Source organism: Halichoerus grypus, chromosome 7 (assembly GCF_964656455.1).
Source record: "Halichoerus grypus chromosome 7, mHalGry1.hap1.1, whole genome shotgun sequence".
Taxonomy (NCBI): Eukaryota; Metazoa; Chordata; class Mammalia; order Carnivora; family Phocidae; genus Halichoerus; species Halichoerus grypus.
In genome coordinates this window covers 98,176,435-98,202,093 of record NC_135718.1, presented here as the reverse complement: position 1 = coordinate 98,202,093, position 25,659 = coordinate 98,176,435, and the positions used below count along the sequence as shown (strand labels likewise).

The window sequence follows — 25,659 nt, the reverse complement described above, 5'->3', positions numbered from 1 at the left end:
CAGTAGTCAAAAACAGTATGATATTGGCGTAAAAACAGACACACAGACCAATGGAACAGAGTACAGAACCCAAAAAATAACCCATACATATATGGTCAATTAATTTACAACAAAGGAGCCAAGAATACTCAGTGGGGAAAGCACAATCTTTTCAATAAATGGTGTTGGGAAAACTGGATGTTCACAGGCAAAATAAAATAAAATTAACTTGAAATGGATTAAGTATTAAACATAAGACCTGAAACCATAAAACTCTAGAAGAAAACAAAGTGAAAAACTCCTTGACCTTGGTCTTGGCAGTGATTTTTTTTTTGATATGACAACAAAAGCACAAAAATCAAATTCAGAAGCTTCTGCACAGCAACAGAAACCAATAAAATGAAGAGGAAACCTACAGAATGGGAGAAAATATATGCAAACTATATATTTGATAAGGGGTTAATATACAAAATATACAAAGAGCTCATATAACTCAGTAACAAGAAAAAAAACCCCACAAATAACCTGATTTAAAAATGGGCAAAGGACCTACATAGACATTTTCCGAAAGTATATGTAGCCAAAAATACATGAAAAGACTCTCAACATCACTAATCACGAAGGAAAGGCAAATCAAAACCATAGTGAAACATCATTTCACACCTACTAGAATGGCTATTATCAAAATAGACAAGACAAGAGAACAGGTGCTGGTGAGGATGTGGGGAAAAGGAAGCATCTGTGCACTCTGGTGGGGCTGTAAATTGGTGCAGCCCCTGTGGAAAACAGTATAGAGATTTCTCAAAAAATTCAGCATAAAACTATCATATGATCCAGCAATCCTATTCTGGGTACATAACTAAAAGAAATGAAATTGCTATCGTGAAGAAATACCTGTACCTCCCATGTTCACTGCAGTATTATTCACAATAGCCAAGACATGGAAAGAACCTAAGTGTTTATCTATGAACCAATGGACAAAGAAAATGTGGTATATATATATATGAGATGGAATATTAGCCATATAAAAGAAGGAAATCCTGTCATTTGCAACATGGATGAACCCTTAGGGCCAGACAGAGAATGACAAATATTGTCTGATATCACTTATATGTGGAATCCAAAAATACCCAATTGGTAGAAACAGATAGTAGACTGGTTGGTGGTCTCCAGCAGCTGGGAAATGAGCTTTGAAAAACTACAAACTTCCAGTTATAAGATGAGTTCTGGGGATCTAATGTACAGATCTAATGGGGATCTATGTACCTAATAGACATCTAATGTATGAGATGAAAAAGTTCTGGGGATACAATGTGCAGCATGGCTGGTGGTTATAGTTAACAATGCTATGTTGTATACTCGAAAGATGCTAAGAGAGTAAATCTTAAATGTTCTCACCACTGCCAGCACAACAAAACTAATTACATGAGGTGATGTATGTGTTAACTAACCCTATTGTGGTAATCATTCACAACATATCTGAGTATCAAATCATTACATTGTACACCTTAAACTTACACAATGCTACAGGTAAATAATATCTCAAGGAAGATGGAAAAACATAGAAAGATATCCAAAAAACTAAAACAAGTGGTTGTACATATTACGGAGCAGAAAGGAATGGGAGAGACAGAAAGAAGGGTGGGAGCCACTTTTTATATACTTTTAAAAATAATTTATTTTTATAACATGAGAAAGTATTATCTATTTTTAAAATTAAATGCAAGATAAAAATAAGGACAACATGTTTTAAAAATAGTGTGAAGGCAAAAAAAAATATGCTTAAGCTTCTAAGAAGTTTACTTTTCACTCATCCTTAGAAAAATATTTTGAGAATATACTCAGTAAAATCTGAAAGTAAATTTAAAAATGAGAACACACAGAATCCAGAGCTTATGAAAACTTGAGAATATCATAAAGGAAACTGTCCATTATGGAAGAATCCATTTGAAATTAATACTAGAAAATTCTCCTTTGGGTAGGGAGAAAGATGTGACCTTAGATCCTTAAAAACACAAAATCTAACACATAACACACACTTTGCCTCTTCAATCATAAGTGCCACATATGTACTAGGCACTTCTCCTGACACTAGATGAAGTAAATAAATTTCTAAAGATATTTTTTTGGCCCAGTATTCTGGGCAGGTATATATACTATGAACAAATAAATAAATGTGTTTGTATAATTATAATGTCAGATAGTGATACGCACTGTGAAGGAAAAAAAAAACAAGAAAGAAAGATACTGATCAGGATGGGGAGTTACTTGACTAGTGTGGATAGGGCAAGCTTCTCTGACAGGTAACACTGAGAGCTAAATGAAACGAGGAGGTGAGCTTTACAAATATACGGGGCAAGAGAGTTCTCAGTAGAGGGCATAAAATATATAAGGCAGAGGTGTACTTGGTGTATTTAAGGAACAGCGAAGAGATGAGTGTGACTGGAACAAATAAGTATAACAGCGAACATAGTAAGGGATGAAACTGGAGAAGAAGGAAAGTGCCAAACGCCATAGGGCTGGAAGCAACAGGTCTTTGGGTTTACTCGAAGTAAGCTAGAAATCCACTGGAGAGTTTTGAGCAATTGAGTATTACAAACAGATGATATGTCACATAGTTTTCTTTATAAATTTTCTATCCATCTGCTCCTTATTTTGAAGAGTTTAACAAAAACCAAGAAAAGTACATATACATATAAGACTTAATAGCACTGTTTACTAAACTTTGACTTTTACAATACATAGACAAATTACAGAAGATGACCAGGACTACAGAATAAAGGGTACATGTAACTGACACTGACAATATAAAAGCATATGAGCTGACGGAGGTGGGAAATAGAAAAAGGTGGAGGGAAAGGGGCGCCTGGCTGGCTCAGTCAGTAGAGCATGCGACTCTTGATCTTGGGGTTGTTGAGTTCCAGCCTCATGATGGGTAGAGAGATTACTTAAAAATAAAATCTTAAAAAAAAAAAAAGGTGGAAGGAAGGATGAAAGAATTAAATGTCTCTTTTACAGAACGAAGATTCAAAAGATATTGTCTCTAAATGGCAGAAAGACAAAAGGATGTTTTTGTATGTTGTTTAAAGTTCAAGTGACCAGCGCAGAGACTAAGAACAGTAATATAAAAATTCTGAGAAGCCTACATCTTAGAAAGTAGGAGTTGTATAAGTAGGCTAAATCCTCCACTATCATAGCAGGAACTCAACAGACAATGTTCAAAGTTGCCAATTGAAAAAAGATCAACATAAGAATATTACACAGACTTAGACAAAGCAGGAAAAAATATCCAATGGAAAAAAGGCAGTCTCTTCAACAAACCGTGCTGGGAAAATTAAACAGCCACATATAGAAGGATGAAACTGGACCATTTTCTTACACCATACATAAAAACAAACTCAAAATGGATGAAAGACCTAAATGTGAGACAAGAATCCATCAAAATCCTAGAGAACACAGGCAGCAACCTCTGTGACCTCAGCCGCAGCAACTACTTGCTAGACATGTCTCCAAAGGCAAGGGAAACAAAGACAAAAATGAACTATTTGGACTTCATCAAAATAAAAAGCTTTTGCACAGCAAAGGAAACAGTCAACAAAACCAGAAGACAACCAACAGAATGGGAGAAGATATTTGCAAATGACATATCAGATGAAGGGCTAGTATCCAAAATCTATAAAGAACTTCTCAAACTCAACACCCAAAGAACAAATAATCCAATCAAGAAATGGGCAGAAGACAAGAACAGACATTTCTCCAAAGAAGACATCCAAATGGCCAACAGACACATACATCACTTGGTATCAGGGAAATACAAATCAAAACCACAATGAGATACCACCTCACACCAGTCAGAATGGCTAAAATTAACAAGCCAGGGAATGACAGATGTTGGCAAGGATGCAAGGAAAGGGGAACCGTCTTACACTGCTGGTGGGAGAATGCAAGCTCGTGCAGCCATTCTGGAAAACAGTATGGAGGTTCCTCAAGAAGTTGAAAATAGAGCTACCCTATGACCCAGCAATTGCACTACTTGGTAGTTTACACCAAAGATACAGAAGGGGCACCTGCACCCCAATGTTTATAGCAGCAATGTCCACAATAGCCAAACTATGGAAAGAGCGCAGATGTCCATCGACAGATGAATGGATAAAGAAGATGTGATATATATATATACAATGGAATATTACGCAGCCATCAAAAAAATGAAATCTTGCCATTTGCAACGACACGGATAGAACTAGAGGGTGTTATGCTAAGTGAAATAAGTCAATCAGAGAAAGACAATTATCATATGATCTCACTCATATGTGGAATTTAAGAAACAACACAGAGGATCATAGGGGAAGGGAGGGAAAAATAAAACAAAGACGAAACCAGAGAGGGGACAAACTATGAGAGACTCTTAAGCATAGGAAACAAACTGAGGGTTGCTGGAGGGGCGTGGGGTGGGGGGATAGGGTAACTGGGTGATGGATATTAAGGAGGGCATGTGATATAATGAGCACTAAGTTTTATATAAGACTGAAGAACCACAGGCCTGTACCTCTGAAACCAGTAATACATTATATGTTAATTAATTGAATTTAAATTTTAAAATGTTTAAAACAAACCAAAAAAGAATATTACACAAAAATATGGAAAATAATCAGAAGATCTGAAATAAAAAATGATGAAAAGAGGTTGTTTTTGGAGAATAAGAAAGGAATAGGGAGAATGGGTCACATCTGTTACTTTTTGTTTTGATCAATTTTTAATCATGTGCATATATTATTTTGACCTGCTCCCTCCAAAAATGTTTCTCATTTTAAAATATATAGGGGCACCTGGGTGGCTCAGTTGGTTAAGCACCCGACTCTAGATCTCAGCTGAGGTCTTGATCTCAGGGTGGTGAGTTCAAGCCCCACATTAGGCTCCATGCTACGCATGGAGCCTATATAAAAACATAATAATAATAAATAAAATAAAATAAAATAATATATACCTAAACTGTATTTATAGCATAATTACAATTCCATAATTGTGGACAGGAAAAAGATAAGTCTGGTGGATAGGACTATAGATACTTTTTCCCTCTTCACTTAAATGTTGGGTTCCTTAAAGTAAGGGCCTAGACCCTCTTGTCACTGTAATTTCTCTTCTTTCTGTAATTTTTTCTTTGTAATTTCTTTTCTAGTCTCATGCTTTCAATAGGCAGCTATAGCAGTATTTTCCAAAGTATGATCCGTGGATCACCTAGATCAAAATCACCTAAAGTGTTTGTTAGACTACAGATTTCCTCGGCCTTACATCTCAGAGTTTTGCATTTCTTTGTTTTGGTATCTCAGTATCTTTAAAAAATATCCAAACAGTTTATAAGTACAGTGTTAAAAAAAAATTATAGTGTTAAGAGAACCTTCTATAATGAAATAAGGTATGAAAGAAGGTATTCTCATATAACAGGAATAATATACCCTTATGAATGTAAATGAATACACTGATTTTCAGTAATTGCTGTCCCTTACTAGTCCATTGACTCTTGGAGGTATCAAAAAACAGCCTAGCAAACTCAGACCATAGGGCTTGTTTGATCAAGACAGTTTTGAATCTTTCTTTGTCAACCATACAGTAAGGGGGAAAAAGGAGGAAATGATATGAAAGGAGTAATATGACCTGATTTATGTGCATAATCTAGGATCTGTATGTTGAACGAGTTAGTAGAATAATGCAGCTAAGAGGATACTGCAGTGGTCCAGACAAGGGAAAATAGCTTAAATTAGGTGGTAGCATAGAGACAGAAAGAAATGGAATGATTCCAGATATATTCTGGAGGTAGAATTTATCTATGGATAGACTAGATGTGGAAGTCGAGGGAAAGAGAGTAATCAAGGATAACCTGAAATTTCTCAACTTAAATAATTGGATGAATGATGGTGTTATTTACTGAAATGTAGAAGGTTATAGATTTAGGGGAAAAAAATCAAGTCTTTGTTTTAGCCACCTTAATCTTTTTTTTTTTTTTCATTTTTTAAAATTTAAATTCAATTAATTAACATATAATGTATTACTGGTTTCAGGGGTATAGGTCTGTGATTCATCAGTCTTATATAATACCCAGTGCTCATTGCATCACATACCCTCCCCAATGTGCATCACCCAGTTACCCCATCCCTACACCCCCCCTTCCTTCCAGCAACCCTCAGTTTGTTTCCTATGCTTAAGAGTCTCTTATGGTTTTTCTCCCTCTCTAGTTTTGTCTTGTTTTATTTTTTCCTCTCTTCCCCTATGATCCTCTGTTTCTTAAATTCCACATATGAGTGAGATCATATGATAATTGTCTTTCTCTGACTGACTTATTTCACTTAGCATAATACCCTCTAGTTCCATCCACATCATTGCAAATGGCAAGATTTCATTTTTTGATGGATGCATAATATTCCAGTGTGTGTGTGTGTATACACCACATCTTCTTTATCCACTCATCTGTCAATGGACATCTGGGCTCCTTCCATAGTTTGGCTATTGTAGCCACCTGAATCTTATGATCAATCTTACCATTACTAAAAGTAGAACAAACATTGTGTGCCTCTTTATTCGACATAATATGAAGCATATAGTATCATCTGTAAATATTTCTGCCCCAAAAGTTGTATCTGAATCTAATCAAACCTCTAGGAGTAACTTCCACTTAGAGGAAATAGAAAGAATATAAAAACAAGTTAAATGACAACACAAGAAACCAAATCAGTATCTAGAATGTAGGACAGTCTACAGGAAAACTGACTCAGATTCTATAACAAGTCAATGGCAGGAACAAAAAAAAGGAAGCCTGCTCTAGTTTAATAGCGATTTAAGAGGCATGGCAATCAAGGAATGGACTTTGCCTGGATCCTCTTCTGAACAAACAACTATAAAAAGACATTTTAAACAATGAGGGAAATTTGATTATGGATTGTGTGTCAGATGATATCAAAAATATACTGTAATCTTGTTAAATTACATAATGGCATTTTAGTTACGTAAGAAAATATCCATTGCTTTTAGGCTGCATATAGGACTGAAATGATACAGTATCTGGAATTTGCTTTGAAATACTTCACCAAGGAAAAAAAGAGAAACATGAAATGGAAAATGTGTCCCAATCTTGAGAATTGCTAAATCCATCTGATGAGTATATGAAAAGCATGTCTGAAATTTTCATAACAGAAATTAAAAGGAAAAGGATTCTGTTTTGGCCCTGCTAAATTTGGGATGCCTATTAGCCATTCAGCTGGGAATGGGAAGTAGAGAGCTGGATACATGAATCTGGAGTTCTGGGAAGAAGTGAGGAGATGGAAGTCGTGTTTTTTTAGCCATGCGACAGGAGAGCATGTCTTACAAAAATGAAGTGAAAAGAGGGTGGAAGAGCCAGTTTTAGCACTTGTTACATCCAACAAGTCTTGATACATCCAACATCAAAGGTCAAGAAGTGGAAGAGTCAGCTAAGAAGACAGAGAAGATGCAGTGAGTCAATGAGATACAAAGAGAACCAAGAGAGTGTGGTGGTAGCAGAAACCAAGAGAAAAAATATTTTGAAAAAGAACATGTATTCAATTAATGTCTAAGTTTCCTAAGAAGTAACCAGGAGTAATCATTAGCGACCTTCACAAAAGCAGTATCAGTAGACTGAAAGAGATGGAAGCCTTTTTTTTTTCTTAGAAGCCTTTTGATATTAGAAAACTCATCTGTGTTTAAAAAAAAAAAACTTCCATATACTTTTAAAATTCAAAATATACTTCTTTATGTTTTAATGTAAAACTTTATTCTCTTTATAATATTTGATTATAGTTAGACATAATCTCTTCTGGGAGGATGGGGCATTTCATCAAATATTTGAGCACTCGGTATTAAAGTCCTTCATAGTTGAGAATTAATTATTACTTACACAGCCATCATGCACATTCAGGGTTGCTTCAAGTTTCAGTCTTTGGATAAATTCTCTTCTTCCTGTTTAAAAAGAAAGAACTAAATAAATCGTAAGTCATTTTTGTTGAGAAAAGTGTAACAATGAAGTTAGGAGCCCAGGATCCAGCATAAGGAAACTCTTAATTTCTACTCCTCCACTTACAAGCTGAGTGATATTGGGGGAGAATAATCTCCTCTCCAGCCCTCATTTCCTCACTAGGTAGTTCTTACCTACCTCGTGTAGGTATTGTAAGGATTAAGTCATTCAAGGACAGTGTCCGGACCACAGTAATCATTCAAATATTCCCTTCATTCAACCATTCATTCGACAAATATATTGAGAACTCACTCCACTCCAGGTGGTGTTCTAGGAGCTAGGAGTACAGTGGTGAAATAAACAGAAAAAGATCCCTGCACTCTAATGAGCTTACTGAAAGACAATAAACAACATGTCACCTGGTCAAAGTGTTATATGGAAAAATAAAGCAGAGAAAGGAGTAAGAAAGGACTGGAGGTCGGGGGGAGGGTTTTAAATTTAAATAGGTTGGTGGGGCGCCTGGGTGGCTCAGACAGTTAAGCGTCTGCCTTTGGCTCAGGTCATGATCTCAGGGTCCTGGGATCGAGCCCCACATCGGGCTCCCTGCTCAGCGGGGAGCCTGCTTCTCCCTCTGCCTCTACCTGCTGCTGCCTCTGCTTGTGCTCTCTCTCTCGCTCTGTCAAAAATAAATAAAATTTAAAAAAAGAAAAAAAATAGGTTGGCAAACAGTGTTTTATAAGACCACCTATTTTTAAACATATCTCAATTTCAGAAATGTTAAAGTATTTTAAAGTTCATCTTACAATGATAAAATATGGCTTCAAAATATAAAATCAGCCTAAATGTCCATCAATAGCAGAACAATACTGCAAAAATAGAACAAACCCCTTTGAAAAAGAGAAATATGTTTCCCTTTAAAAAATGAATCATCTTTACCAAAAAAGGACCAAAAGCTTCATGTTTATTCAGAAGCTGTAATGAAAAGAAGCTGAATATATGACAAAGAACGATAATTAGCTAAGTAATCAGGCTGATGAGATCTCAAATAAAATTAAATTTGACTATGCTCTCTATATACTGTCACAAGGGACAGATTTCTCTATTAAGTTTTCTTGCCATTCAACATAAAGATCACGATCTTCTTGAAGCCAAATTGTTTTCTTTCTTTCTCCTTGCTTATAACTGGTAAGCTGTCTAGGTAAAGGATGAACATGGGGGTTAAAGAATTTTTTCCTTTTTTGTGTGTGGGGGAATGCTCTATGGTTCCTAAACATATTGGAATAAAACAACCAACAGAAATTCAGTATTTTCAGGGCGCTGGGTGGCTCAGTCAGTTAAGCGTCTGCCTTTGGCTCAGGTCATGATCCCAGGGTCCTAGGACTGACTGAGTCCCGCATCAGGCTCCCTGTTCAGTGGGGAGTCAGCTTCTCCCTCTCTGTCTACCCCTCCCCCTGCTCATGCTCTCTCTCTCCCATGCTCTCCCTCTCTCTCAAATAAATAAGTAAAATCTTAAAAAAAAAAAAAAAAGAAATTCAGTATTTTCATGAACTGGTTGTACTTTATATAATTGACTTTTCAAATCTGATTTTCAGTTTTAAAAAAGATGCTAACTGTAGTAAACAGATAACATTAAAATTTTTTTTCCCTTTGGCCAACAGCAGGCTTGGCAATCCTACTGAGTTATAATTAAGAGTTAAGAAACAGTATTCAAATTAACAACATGATAGTAATTAAAATTCACTGAAGTTCTTTAAAAAAAAAAGAAGCACAAAAAAATTTTCTTTCCAAATTTTTTAAAATCTAGGTTTGAAACAGGGGTCTAGCCATCTCTGTCTAGAGAAAATGGTGGTGGGACATGAGAATAGAAGACAAAGTGAATTCTTCTAGTAAGAACTCTTACACATGAAATCTGCACATAAAAACATGCACTGAGACATGACAGTTACATAACAGCTCCTGAATATTTCTGTGTGTGACTCTGGAGATCAAAATGACTGTATTGTCCATACACACCATTAAATGTGCTTTCAGAATAAACTAGTGTAAACCTCCTCTACCCTTTTAGTAATTAAATGCACTACCAAAAAATAGGAGCTGACAGACGCCATTAAGAACTGTAAGTTTACAACAGTCAAATAATCTTCAACAAAGCAGGAAAGAATGTCCAATGGAAAATAGGCAGGCTCTTCAACAAACCGTGTTGGGAAAATTGGGACAGCCACATATAGAAGGATGAAACTGGACCATTTTCTTACACCATACATAAAAACAAACTCAAAATGGATGAAAGACCTAAATGTGAGACAAGAATCCATCAAAATCCTAGAGAACACAGGCAGCAACCTCTGTGACCTCAGCCGCAGCAACTACTTGCTAGACATGTCTCCAAAGGCAAGGGAAACAAAGACAAAAATGAACTATTCGGACTTCATCAAAATAAAAAGCTTTTGCACAGCAAAGGAAACAGTCAACAAAACCAGAAGACAACCAACAGAATGGGAGAAGATATTTGCAAATGACATATCAGATAAAGGGCTAGTATCCAAAATCTATAAAGAACTTCTCAAACTCAACACCCAAAGAACAAATAATCCAATCAAGAAATGGGCAGAAGACAAGAACAGACATTTCTCCAAAGAAGACATCCAAATGGCCAACAGACACATACATCACTTGGTATCAGGGAAATACAAATCAAAACCACAATGAGATACCACCTCACACCAGTCAGAATGGCTAAAATTAACAAGCCAGGGAATGACAGATGTTGGCAAGGATGCAAGGAAAGGGGAACCGTCTTACACTGCTGGTGGGAGAATGCAAGCTCGTGCAGCCATTCTGGAAAACAGTATGGAGGTTCCTCAAGAAGTTGAAAATAGAGCTACCCTATGACCTAGCAATTGCACTACTTGGTAGTTTACACCAAAGATACAGAAGGGGCACCTGCACCCCAATGTTTATAGCAGCAATGTCCACAATAGCCAAACTATGGAAAGAGTGCAGATGTCCATCGACAGATGAATGGATAAAGAAGATGTGATATATATATATACAATGGAATATTACGCAGCCATCAAAAAAATGAAATCTTGCCATTTGCAACAACACGGATAGAACTAGAGGGTGTTATGCTAAGCGAAATAAGTCAATCAGAGAAAGACAATTATCATATGATCTCACTCATATGTGGAATTTAAGAAACAACACAGAGGATCATAGGGGAAGGGAGGGAAAAATAAAACAAAGATGAAACCAGAGAGGGGACAAACTATGAGAGACTCTTAAGTATAGGAAACAAACTGAGGGTTGCTGGAGGGGCGTGGGGTGGGGGGATGGGGTAACTGGGTGATGGACATTAAGGAGGGCATGTGATGTAATGAGCACTGGGTATTATATAAGACTGAAGAACCACAGGTCTGTACCTCTGAAACCAATAATACACTATAATGTTAACTAATTGAATTTAAATTAAAAAAACAAAACAACAAAAACAAAACAAAAAAGAACTGTAGAACAAAAAAGAACAAAAAACATTAAAAAAACTAAGCCCCCTCAAGTGAAAATAAAAATAAACTCGTATCTGTTATCAAGAACTGTGAAGTCTAGATTACTTGTAAGCTAAGTACTTGCCACCATCTCATGAATGCCAACAGAAGACACAAGACTCCTAAGTTAGAGACAAAAGATTTTTCTACTCAAGCAGTGTAAGCTTCAGGGTCACACTGGTTCCCTGTCCCCCAATTCCCACAGGGCAATGGGGAGCACCCTGGGTGAATACTGTACTTGCAATGGGTTTGAATCACAGCTGGAGAACCCTGAACTGAGGGAACCCAAATTTTATAAAGTATCAAGTAAACCCGCCTCACCTGTGTCCCAAAGAGTGACATTATCTTTATTATACTGGATAATAAATAAATCTGCCCTCTGCTTCAGAGGGAGATACTGTAACTTCCAAAGTTGTTCCCTATATATAAATCACTGAAGATAGTCCAGAACAAAGTAGCCAGTGCCTCTGCTCACAAATATGCATAAATGCAAGAGACATGGAGAACTGTCTCCCAACAATTACACACTTGTTATGGATGAATTTACCTATCCCTGTGCTTTCCTACTCAAGTCTTTCTTGCAGCCCTCGCTGTCTCTCATAATTCTATCACTGCTTTCACATTCTATTCTATCTTAATAGATAAGCTCAATAAAAAGAGAAACACTGTTTTGTTCACCCAAGTATCCTAAGTGCTTAGAACAGTGCCTAGGACAAAGTAAGCATTTGATACACATTTGCTGAATCAGTGAATAAGTGAATGGGATCATAGTATTCACTCTGTTCTATGTTTTCCCTCAGTAATACAGGGTGAACATCTTTCAAGGACAATATAGAGCTATTGCTCATTTGTAACGGCTGTATAACTTATTAAACGGTTTTGTAACTTGTTCACATACCTATCTCCCTTATTAGACAGAGATGCATGATCTGAGAAGTGTTAGACCAGGTTTAAATGCCTAACTTGGAACATACTATGCATAAGCTGAGCAAAATTTAACCTCTCAAAGCCTTAGTTTCCATTTGTGTAAGTTTTACAATTGATGGGAACAGATGTATTGTCAGGAGTAAATTAATCAGCATACTCAAAACTTATAAATGTGCCTGATACACTATACACTTAAAATTAGTTCTCTCCCTATGTACAGGTGTGATTGTTCTATAATACTGCCTGAAAAGAGCGGAAATGATTTTTTTTAAATGACCTCATTTAGGATTTGAGGTAAGTTCAGCTGATTAAGGGAAAAGAATAAGGCTGGTGATATTGAGAAGAGATGGAAAAGCACTTTAACAAAAAATTTTCACTTTACTTCATTCTATTGTCCCTTTGAGCTACTTAGTCTTTAATGCCAAACTTCCCAGGCATCTCCACACGCTGCCTTCCTTAGCTCACTGTCAGGTCTTTCCCCTGCACGACCCCTGTAGCCCCCTCCTCTCCAATGATTTTGTTCTTAGAAACCACAGGTTATCGGTAAACCAGTGGGCCCTTTCAAGACACATTTTTCATGACCTCATAGTATTATCTGCATAGCTGATTGCTATCTCCTTGAAATAATCTTCCTCTTTGGCTCCCACAGCATCTTACCACCTAACCCGGAGCACTGAAAATCAAAGGGTGACAAAACTACCTTTGAGGTGAGACAGAACACAGAACTGTTTCATCTTTGACAGAGCACAGGACAAAGAGGACTGCCGTCAAACTGTGTAAGAAGAAAACAGTGAAATTCAAACGAATGCTTAAAGACCAACTGTGGGCTAGCGAGATGGTTGAGAATCTCTGAGATTCTAGACACAGGCAGAATCCTCATCGAGCAACCAGCTCTTTTCCATTAGCTTCCACCGAGAACTCACAACACTGAAAACAGAGCAGGAGACATCAGAGTCCCTGTTTGGTAGGACACCGGAATGACACTCCACTCACCTTTCAGGTCCTCTCAGGGGAAACAAAAGCCTTAAGCTACTGGGGAAACCCCAGCTAGAAATGGCCTCGGCAAATGCCTACTACCTCTGACAGAGGCAGGAAACTCTCACCCTCATTTCAGGCAAAGGCAACTGCCCTGAGAAAGGGATAAAAGCATACATTCCTATCCTTGAGGGAAAGGCAGAAAACACCCTCCCATCTGATAAATAATTAACATTAAGTGTGGTGGCATTGAAATGTGTCAACTCACATTGAACCAAGTTCCCAAAATTCCTTCCCTGTGTATTTCTTCTTAGGATGAATCACCAGTCATTTTTGCATAAGACTGGTGGGTAGAAGTAAAGCAACAGCCATATTGACTTTTACCCTCAGAAGCTGGAGCAAAGCTTATACAAGTGTTACATACCTGCTGGCTCCTGGCTCACCTTGGAATGAGCAGCAACTAGGCCTAGGAGTGTCCCACCTTCCCGTGAATCCTCCTTTTGCTTCTTAATATACGGAGGATATTGTGTGTTTTGCTCCATGACAAAAGGTGCTAACTTCCCCTACAGAACACCCCATAAACATCGCCGTAGAACATCAATAAGTTTGGAGACAGTGAGAACACAGATCCTATCTCTTCATGGGTTCAAGTTTGTCCTTCCTACTCCCAAAGGATTTAGGATATTACATAAGCTTAGTTGATAAAGCAGTGGCAGGGTTTGAAAGGATTGACTACAATTCTGAAAAATGATTCCTTGTGGGTAAAATGCTGTAACAAAATAGCATCACATGCTATTGTGAAAGGAAGAGCCAATTGATAGGCAACCTTCATTGTTGTCTTATTTTAAGAAGTTGCCACAGCCACCCCAATATTCAGCAACCACCACCCTGGTTAGTCAGCAGCTATCAACATTGAGGCAAGACCCTCCACAAGCAAAAAGATTAGGACTTCTGAAAGCACAGATGATGGTTAGCATTTTTTAGCAAAGTATTTTTTAATTAGGTTAGGTATGTACATTGTATTTTTAGACATAATGCTTTGCACACTCAACAGACCACAGTATGATGTAAACATAACTTTTCTGTGCACTGGGAAATGGAAAAATTCATTTGGCGCACTTTATTGTGATGTGTGCTTTATTGTGGTGGTGTGGAACCAAACCTGCCATATCTCTGATATATGACTGCACTATGTTTAATGATAGTGGTGAGATTGGGCGTCCTTATATTATTCCTGATTTTAACTGGAAAGTGTTCAGTTTTTCACCATTAAATATACCAGGAAAAGTAGGTTCTTTTATAGGCACTTTTTATCAGATTGAGAAAGTTTCTTTCTATTCCTAGTTTGTTGAGAGTTTATGAATGGGCTCAATCTATGACAGCTATGGCCTTAGAAAATGTAACTTTCCAATAATAAAACATGAAGTTAAAATGAATCCTTGGTCTAGGGACTGTAGAATGGATGTTGTGTTAGCAGGCATGAAAACAACACTAATCTTGATGTAAATCTCCATCAGAGCTCTTGGATGACCAGGTACATTGTCAATGAGCAGAAATATTTTGAAAGGAACCTTTTTTTCCTGAGCAATAGGTCTCAACAGTGGGCTTAAAACATTCAGTAAACCATGTTGTAAACAGATGTGCTATCATCCAGGCTTTACTAATCCATTTATAGAGCACAGACAGAGTAGACTTAACATAATTCTTAGGGCCCTAAAACTTTTTTTTTTTTAACCATCTTTTTTTTAAAGATTTTAATTATTTATTTGACAGAGAAAGAGCGAGCAAGCACAGGCAGGGAGAGGGGCAGAGGGAGAAGCAGACTCCCCACTGAGCAGGGAGCCCAATGCCGGGCTCGATCCCAGGACCCTGGGATCATGACCTGAGCCAAAGGTGGACGCTTAACCAACTGAGCCACCGAGGTGCCCCAGGTCCTAGGATCTTCAAAATGGTAAATGAGCACTGGCTTCAATTTAAAGTCACCAGCTGCATTAGCCCCTAACAAAGGAGTCAGCCTGTCCTTTGAAGCCTTAAAGCCACCAGGTATTTTTTTTTTTTTTTGATTTTATTTATTTATTTATTTGACACAGAAAGAGAGAGAGAGAGAGAGCATAAGCAGGGGGAGTGGCAGGCAGGCAGAGGGAGAAGCAGGCTCTTCGCTGAGCAAGGAGCCCGATGCGGGACTCGATCCCAGGACCCTGGGATCATGACCTGAGCCGAAGGCAGCCGCTTAACCGACTGAGCCACCCAGGAGCCCCAAAGCCACCAGGTATTGACTTCTCTTTAACTATGAAAGTCCTGGATGGCATCTTCTTATAGAAGACTATTCAAGAGAATGCTCTTTCACCTACACTGAAAATCTGTTATTTACTGTAGCCACCTTCATTAATTAACTTGCTAGAACTTCTGGATAACATGCTCCAGTTTCTACATCAGCACTTGCAGTATCACCTGCACTTGTACATTATGGAGATGGTGTCTTTCCTTAAACCTCATGAATGAACCTCTGCTACCTTCAGACTTTTCTTTTTCAGGTTTCTCACCTCCCTCAGCCTTCATACAGTTGAAGAGAGTTTAGGGCCTTGCTCTAGATTAGGCTTTGGCTTAAGGGAATGTTGTGGCTAGCTTGAATTTCTGTCTAAACTACTAAAACTTTCTCCATATCAGCAATGAGGCTGTTTCACTTTCTTATCAGTCATGTGTTCACTGGAGTAGCACTTTTAATTTCCTTCAAGAACTTTTCTTTTGCATTCACAACTTGGCTACTGGTGGCACAAGAAGCCACCTTTCAGCCTATCTCAGTTTTCCACATGCCTTCCTCACTAAGCTTAATCATTTCTAGCTTTTAATTTAAAGTGAGAGATTTATGATTCTTTCTTTCACTTGAAAGGAACATGGTAGAGTTATTAATTGGCCTGACTTCAGCATTGCTGCGTCTCAGGGAATAGGTAGACCCCAAAAGAGGGAGACATGGGGGATAGGTGGTCAGTGGAGCAGACAGAACACACACAACATTCATCAATTAAGTTCATTGTTTTATCTGGGCACAGTTTTGGGGGCCCCAAGACAATGACAACAGTAACATTAAAGATCACTGATTGCAGATCACCATAATAATTATTATAAATAATGAAAAAGTTTGAAATATGAGAATTACCAAAACGTGACATAGAGACACAAAGTGAGCAAATGCTATTAGAAAACCAGTGTTTGACACAGGGTTGCCACAAACTTTCAAGTTGCAAAAAATGCAGTATCTGCAAAGTGCAGTAAAATGAAACACAATAAAACAAGATATGCTTGTACTGGAAGTCTTAGCCAATGTGATAATGCAAGGAAAAAAAAAGACAAGACCTACAGATTGGAAAGGAAGAAATAAAACAGTCTCTGTTGGAAGATGACATGATTTTCCATATAAAAATCCCCAAGAATATACCCAAAAAACCCTCCTACAACTATAAGTGAGTTCAGCAAGGTCACAGGATACAAGATCAGAACATACACAAAATTGCATTTTTATATACTAACAACAAACGTGTGGAAGTCGAACTTAAAACACAAGACCATTTGTGGGGCACCTGGGTGGCTCAGTTGGTTAAGCATTCAACCCTTGATTTTGACTCAGGTAATGATCTCAGGGTTGTGAGATTGAGCCCCACGTCAGGATCCACACTGGGCGTGGAGCCTGCTTAAGATTCTCTCTCCCTCTCTCTTTGTCCCTCCCCCCTGCCTTAAAAAAAACAACAACAAAACCATTTGTAATTGCTCCAAAGAAAATTAAATATTTAAACATAAATATAAAAAAATAAATATAGCATGTTGAAGATCTGTATCTGATCGTTACAAAATGCTGATGAAAGATACCAACAACCTAAACAAATAGAGTGTACCATGTTTATGGATCAGAAGACTTAACACAATAAAAGATGTCAGTTCTTCCCTAACTGATATATAAATCCAATGCAATTCTTATCAAAATCTCAGCAAGGTAATTTGGGGATATGGACGAGTGTATCCTACAATTTCTATGGAAAGGCACAAGACATAGAATAGCTAAGACAATTTCAATTTTGTCTTTCAAAAAGACAAAGTAAGGGGAGGAAAAATCACTCAACCTGATGTTAAAACTTACTATATAGCCCAATAAGCAAGACAGCATGGTATTTACAGAGGGAAAGACACACAGATCAGTGAAAGAGAATAGAGAACACAGAATTAGATCCACACAAGAAAGCCCAACTGATTTTTAATAAAGGTGCAAAAGCAATTCAGTGGAGAAAATACAGCCTTTTCATTTTCAACAAATGGTGCTAGAGCAAGTGGACATCCACAGACAAAAGTGAACTTCAAGCTAAACCATACACATCATACAAAAATTAACACAAAATGGACCCTGGACTTAAATAAAATTTTAGGGAAAAAACCTAGGAGACAATCTTTAGGACCTAAGGATAGGTTAAGAGTTCTCAGACATGATACCAAAAGCATAATCCATAAAAGGAAAAATTGATAAACTGGACTTCACTGAAGTTAACAACCTTTATTCTGCAAAAGACCCTATGAAGAGAATGAAAAAACAAGCTACAGACTGGGAGAAAATACATGCAAACTGCACATCTGACAAAGGACTAGTACCTAAATTATATGAATAAGGCTCAAAACTCAACAGTAAAAAAACAGTAATAATCCAAACAGAAAATGAGCAAAAAACTATGAAAAGACAGTTCACTGAAAATATAAAGATGGCAAATAAGTACATAAAAAGATGCTCAACATTAGCCATTAGAGAAATGTAAACTAAAACCATGAATTATCACTATATACTAGAGATGATGTACAGAAACTGGATTACTCATACGTGGCTGATGGGAACGTAAAATAGTATAGCCGTACCTGAAAAAGAGTATGCCATTTCTTACAAAATTAAACAATATGCTTACCATACAGCCCAGTAATTGCAATTCTTAGACATTTCTCCCAAAAAGATGAAAACTTATGTTCATACAAAACTGAATGTTCATAACAGCTTTATACTTAACAGTCAAAAACGGAAAAAAATCCAAGTATCTGTCAACAGGTGAATGGTTAAATGACCATATATCCATATCATGAAATACTAATCAACAATAAAAAGGAATAAACTATTAATACACACAACAACGTGGATGAACATTAAGGGAAATATGCTGAGTGAAAAAAAGCCAATCTCAAAAAGGTTACATGCTATTATTTATAATGTTAAATACATGTTATTTATGTAACATTCTTGAAATGACAAAATTATAGAGATGGAAAGCAGATTAATAATTGCCAGAGGTGGGGCGCCTGGGTGGCTCAGTTGGTTAAGCGACTGCCTTCGGCTCAGGTCATGATCCTGGAGTCCCTGGATCGAGTCCCGCATCGGGCTCCCTGCTCGGCAGGGAGTCTGCTTCTCCCTCTGACCCTCCCCCCTCGCATGTGCTCTCTCTCATTCTCTCTCTCTCAAATAAATAAATAAAATCTTTAAAAAAAAAAAAAAAATAATTGCCAGAGGTTAGGAACAGGAAGAAAAGAATGTAGCTGTGGCTATAAAAGGGTATCACAAAGGATCATTGTGACGGAACCATTCCCTACCTTAGTTGTGATGGTACTCATGTTAATCTATTAAAATTAATTAAAATTAATGTTAAAAATGCATGGAATACACACACACACACACACATACAAATAAGTACAAAAATAACTGGAAAAATCTGAATAAGGTTCATGGATCTATCTATGTCAACTTCCCGGTTGTGATATTGTAACATAGTTGTATAAGTTGTATGACCATTGGCAATATTGGTTGAAGGGTATATGGGATCTCTCCAAATTATTTCTTACAACTGCATTAGGAGTCTACAATTATCTCAAAATAAAAAATTAAAGAAAGTACCAAGTTAAAAAACAAAAACCTTCCCACAGAGAAACTCCGAGCTCTGACGTCTTTAATGATGAAATGTATCAAATATTTAAAGAAAACGTAATTTCAATTCTATACAACCTCTCTAGAAAAAGGGAACACATCCAACTCATTTATGAGGACAGCACTATCCTGACATCAAAACAGGCAAAAACAGAACTATAAGCTATAATTATAAACTCGTAAGTTTTAAGAAAATTATAAGCTAATACCTTTTATGAAAATAGACACGAAGTTCCTACCAAAACTCAAGCCAATAATATATAAAGGATAATTTATCATAAACAAGTAGTATTAGCCCTGGAATTGAATTTTGGTTCAATATTAAAAAGTCATTCAACATGCTAATATACCAAATTAACAGAATCAATGAAAGAGAAATCATATAATCAACTTAAAAGATGCAGGAAAAAACCCTGACAAAATTCAACAGATAGTCATGACAAACATTCTCAGCAAACTAAGAAAAGAAGGAAATTTCTTCAAAGAGTGTCTACAAAAAAACACATGGTTAACAAGATATTTAATAGTGAAAAACTGAAATGTTTTCCAAGATGAGGAATGAGGCAAGGATGCCCACTCCCAGTACTTCCATTCAAGATTCTGGGGCAACCTGGACAGTGCAATTAAGCATGAAAAAGGAAAAAAGAAGAAAAAAATAGAATACAGGTGAAAAAGGAAGAAGCAAGACTATTTTAATATGCAGTGATATTATCTACATAAAAATCCCCTAAATCCGCAAAAAAAAAAAAGAAAAAAAAAGTATAAGAAGTAATTGGGGTGCGTGGCTGGCTCAGTTGGTAGAGCATGCAACTTCTGATCTCAGGGTTATGAGTTCAAGCCTCATGTTAAGGGTACAGATTACTTAAAAAAAAAGAAGAGGAAGAAGAAGAAGAGGAGGAAGAGGAGGAGGAGAAAAGAGGGAAGAGGAAGAGGAGGAGGAGGAGAAATGAGCAGGTTTAGTAAAGTTGCAGGATGTAAAGCCAATTTAAAAAAAAATCCACTGTATTTCAATATACCCATAATGAACAACTGGATACTGCAATTAAAAACAATACCATCTAAAATAGTATTTAAAACATTGTTACAAGAATAAATATAACAAAATATGTATAAAATCGTACACTGAAAAACAGAAAACATTACTGAGAAATGAAAGAATACCCAAATTGGAGACAAAGATGACCATCATTGACTGAACATTCAATACTGTAAAGACTACAATTCTCTGAAATATCACAGATTGAACATAATACCAATCAAAACCCCAATAGTCTTTTTTGCAGAAATTGACAAACTGATTCTAAAATTTATACGGGAATGAGAGGCGCCTGGCTGGCTTAGTTGGTAGAACATGTGACTCTTTCCTTATCTTTGGGTCATGAGCTCAAGCCCCATGATGGGGGTAGAGTTTATTTAAAAAAAAAAAAAAAATTATATGGGAATGGAAAGAACCCAGAATAGCCAAAATAATTTTGAACAAAAAGAACTAAGTTCAAAATAATGCAAGCTGATTTCAATATTCACTATAAAGACATGAAGTACTGGCACAAAGACAGACAACGGAACATGGTAGAGACAATCAATATACATCCTACAATGGAACATGGTAGAGTCATTAATTTACATATATGGCCAATTAATTTTCAACAAAGAGGAAAAGACAGTTTTTTCACAGATGATGCTGGAACAACTGCACATTCATATGCTAAGAAATGACCCTTACCTCACAGCATATATAAAAATTAACTCAAAATTGTTCACAGACCTAAATGTAAGAATTAAAAATAGAAAACTTTCTAGGAAAAAAAAAAAACCACAGTATAAATCTTTGTGACCTTGGATTAGGTAGATTCCTAAATAGGACACATAACATGAACTATAAAAGATGCTGTTAAGAAAAAGAAAAGCAAGACCAACTAGGAGAAAAATATTTGCAAAATATTTTTGATTAAGGACTTGTACCAAGAACATATAAAAGAGGGGCGCCTGGGTGGCTCAGTCGTTAAGCGTCTGCCTTTGGCTCAGGTCATGATCCCAGGGTCCTGGGATCGAGCCCCGCATCGGGCTCTCTGCTTGGCGGGAAGCCTGCTTCTCCCCCTCCCACTCCCCCTGCTTGTGTTCCCTCTCTCGCTGTGTCTCTGTCAAATAAATAAATAAAATCTTTAAAAAAACAAAACAAAACAAAAAAGAACATATAAAAGAATTCTTACAATACTAAGTAGGTAAATCTGAACATTTAACCAAAATATACAGATGGCAAATAAGCCATGAAAAGATATTCAACATCATTAATCATTAGGAATAAATCAAATGCAAATTAAAATGGTAATGATATTATTATACCTGCATACTGAGAAAGGCTAAAATTAGGAAGACTCACAATGCCAAGTGCGGTGGGAATGCAGTATGGTACAACTATTTTGGAAAACAGTTTGGCAATTTCTTATAAAGTTAAATACACTTATACAACTCGGCAATGCCATTGCACATATTACCCAAGAAATAAGAATTTAAAAGGGTCCTACTCTAGGTATTTTTCCCAAGGATTAACAAGGTTTCATTATTTATATTTTCTTTATAGCAGTGTTTTAAATTTGTTTAATCTATTGCAAGTACTTGGGAAACCCACCCACCCTATTAACTGTTGAAGTTAATAACATTCCATTATAATTATTAAAAATACAAACCATCTAGTATAGTTTTGCAAACCTCAAGCCAAGACGCATTATCTACTAGGTCAACAACACCATTTTTAACATGATACAGAACAGAAAATAGTAAGGCTACCCACCACCTGGAGAATCTTTTAGTTGTATTTGTGTATCACAAGTTGCCATATAAATGTATTTTTACTGTGGATCATGGTCAAACATTTTAGAAATACTGACCTAAAACACATCTGTAATATAAATTCTATGTTACCTCAGCTCCTATCCCTTCTAAACATTTTCATCCTATACCAGGCAGGAATGAAATCCACAGTAGAACTACTTCACTGTCTGCAGTTGCTATGATTGATATGCCTTTGGTGGTCTTATCTTCAGGAATTATCAGCTTATGCTATTAAAAGTATTTGTCACATTTGACAGTCATTGTCAAAAAAATCAGACATCTTTCAACTTCCATTGAGATTTCACGACTAAAGAAACAAAATACAAATATTCCACTAACTTTTCCCCACTAGCTAACAAGGAAGCATAAATCAGAATTTACAGACTCTCATATAATATATTGTAACTTGGCAACACATTATGAAGAACTAGGTAACATCCATGTATTCAGGATATGCTAAAGAATAATCTAAATGTAGGGGTGCCTGGGTGGCTCAGCCAGTTAAACATACAACTCTTGATTTCGGTTCAGGTCATAATGTCAGGGTCAAGGGATCGAGCCCTGCACTGGGCTCCGTGCTCATCAAAGAGTCTGCTTGAGCTTCTCTCCCTCTCTCTTCGCCTACCCCTGTGCATGCTCTAAAATAAATAAAATCTTAAAAAAAAATCATCCAAATGCAGAATTATCCATTTCAATACATACTGACTCCAATGATATTCAAATGACATAGACTTCCTAACTCCAGTATAAAGGTATCATTGGCTGCCTGCTATAGCATGAATGGTTGTATCCCTTCAAAAATTCCTATGTTGAGGGGCACCTGGGTGGCTCAGATGGTTAAGTGTCTGCCTTCAGCTCAGGTCATGATCTCAGGGTCCTGGGATCAAGCCCCACATCAGGCTCCTGGCTCAGTGGGGAGCCTGCTTCTCCATCTCCGTCTGCCTCTCCCCCTGCTCATGCTCTATCTCTCTGTATCTCTGTGTCTCAGATGAATAAATAAAATCTTTAAAAAAAAAATTCCTATGTTGAAATCCTAACCCCCAAGGTGATAGTACTAGGAGGTGGGATCTTTGAGAGGTGATTAGGTTAGGATTAGTGCCCTTATAAAAGAGACCACAGAGAGTGCCAGGAAGCAGGCCCTCCTCACAAGGCCAAGATCCTGATGTGAGCACCCTACTCTCAGCCTTCCAGCCTGTAAAACTGTGAGAAATAAATGTCTATTGTTTATAAGCTACCCAGTTTATGCTATCTTTGTCACAGCAGCCCAAGCTGACCAGGACACTGCCTAATCATAGCTTAAGCATTTTATATTAAACATACTATACATTATGGCAAACAACTCCCTAGAAAAGTTCCTTTACTCTCTTGTCAGTTACTGTCTTTTAATGTAGAAGGGTTAGAAAGTATAAATTCAGGTTGTAGGCAAGTCTTTAAAATGAGGGGAATATGAATAGAAGGGGAAATGTACAGAAACCAGTGTCTTTTATAAGCAGTGTTTATAAAGCTGTGTGTGTGTGTATAAATAATATGTGAGCAATAAGTTACTATAATAATCACTTAATTCCAAAAGCACTACTCTATAGCTATACAATATCTTAAGAAACTGAAACATTTAAATCTACAGGTGTTTCTGACTCTGGATTTGATAATTACTCTTTAAAAAGATAAATACTACAATGAAATTTAGATCAGGCCCATAAAGCTTATAATAATATATAATAATTATAATATATAATAATAATCTTTAATAATAATGGTAAACCAAACAACAGTCTGTTGTTTCAGGTGAATCTTGTGAATTTGGAGGTTGTAAGTAAACATATATATCTTTTTCTTCTAAATAACATGTAACAGGAGTGCCTGGGTGGCTCAGTTGGTCAAGCGGCTGCCTTTGGCTCAGGTCATGATCCCAGGGTCCTGGGATGGAGCCCCACATCGGGCTCCCTGCTCATTGGGGAGTCTGCTTCTCCCTCTGCCCCCCTTCACCCCTGCTCATGCTTACTTGCACTCTCTCTCTTCTGTCAAATAAATACAAATTAAAAAATATATATATGACAAATCATTTATCTTCATTCCCACAATATAAAAAGATGTTTTATGAACTCCAGTTTTAATATGAGGAAAATAGTAATTAATCAAATTTAAAATCACCTACAAAGCTTGAATGCTATTATTGGAAAGACACATGCTATAGTGAAATAATTTGAAATGTAAATGTTACAAGAAAAATCTGTCAATTCTATCTGTGAATTATTTATTTAGCAGTAACTCATTATTAAAAATACAAATAATGGAAATAAATTGGAAAAATAATCTACAGTACTGTAAACAACAAAAATGTTTGAAGTCTCAAAATAAAAAAGGAATCTACTTTCTAAAACTCTTGAAGCTTTTTAAAAGGCTTTGTAGGAGTACTTCAAAATATTATTTTTTAAAAACTCATTAATTCAGGCACACTAATGTGGAATTTACTAGTTCCTGAACGCTAAACCAAGATTAGCACAGGGGTGTGGAAGAGTTAGATAAAGTAATGGTGTAAAGAAGGTCTACTAAGGCCAAGAAATTACTTCACAAGCTATTTTCAAATATTTAGAAAACCACTTTTAAAGGATGCTGTTTCAAGAATATGCTAATTATAAAGTACATATTATTAACACATTTAAAACATTAAGATAAAAAACTGCCTTGTGTGTTTATATATATATATACATGCATACAGATATTTGAAAACCTGTAATTCGGACTTCCTACAGAAGTCAATGGACTCCTGCTCTTCAATTTCCCTCTACCAAATGCAAACTCCATTCCCATTAGGGAGTTAAAGAAGGAAGGGAAAAAAGGAAATGTGTAGGTTCATATTTTAACTGTCATAGATATAGCTGAACTAAATGAGCCAGAAAAAAACATTAATATTTAAAACTATATACATCAGTACTTCAACAGTCCAACTAATACAGGACTAAACAAATTTACTCATGTAGAACACAGTATTGAAGTTTATCAAGCTAAAATTAAATTTTTTTTCAACAAATATTTAAAAAATACTGCACATCTTTTTAGGTTAATGGCTTAAAAAAATCTCTCTCTACTGATGTTTAATCTTAAAACAATTACCACCCTAGTTATTTAACCTGGAACAAATACACAAGCATGTACAAGGATGTTCACAGCAATGCTTCAGTAACAGCCAAGGTCCATTTACAGAGGAAAGGTTTTGAGTCGCCTACAGTATCTTCATACAGTTAAATACTATGCAATAGTTTAAAAGACTGAATAGGTCTATTTTTACTGCCTGGAGAGATCTCCAAGACCTAATATAGAAAAAGCAAGTTGCAAAACAATGTTTACAATAGGACACCATATATGCAGGTTACACACACACACACACACACACACACACACAAACTATAGCATTTCTATATGTGTATATGTGCTTGTAAAAATGCAAAGAAAAAGGTCTGGAGAAATATTCAGGAAACAGATAACAGTGTTACCCC

General features: G+C 36.6%; 1 protein-coding gene across 4 annotated transcripts in view; it reads right to left on the bottom strand.

Annotated features, from left to right (window-relative positions):
- Positions 1-25,659, bottom strand: part of DCAF6 (DDB1 and CUL4 associated factor 6) — a 133,384-nt gene that overhangs the window by 105,983 nt on the left and 1,742 nt on the right. For all 4 annotated transcript variants that reach the window (XM_078077923.1, XM_036076763.2, XM_036076767.2 and 1 more), the window contains exon 2: positions 7,883-7,944. Coding sequence is in view for 3 of the 4 variants with exons in the window: in XM_036076763.2 (XP_035932656.1) it covers positions 7,883-7,944 (62 nt within the window). In the remaining variant the exon portion in view is untranslated. The remainder of the gene's footprint in view (positions 1-7,882; positions 7,945-25,659) is intronic.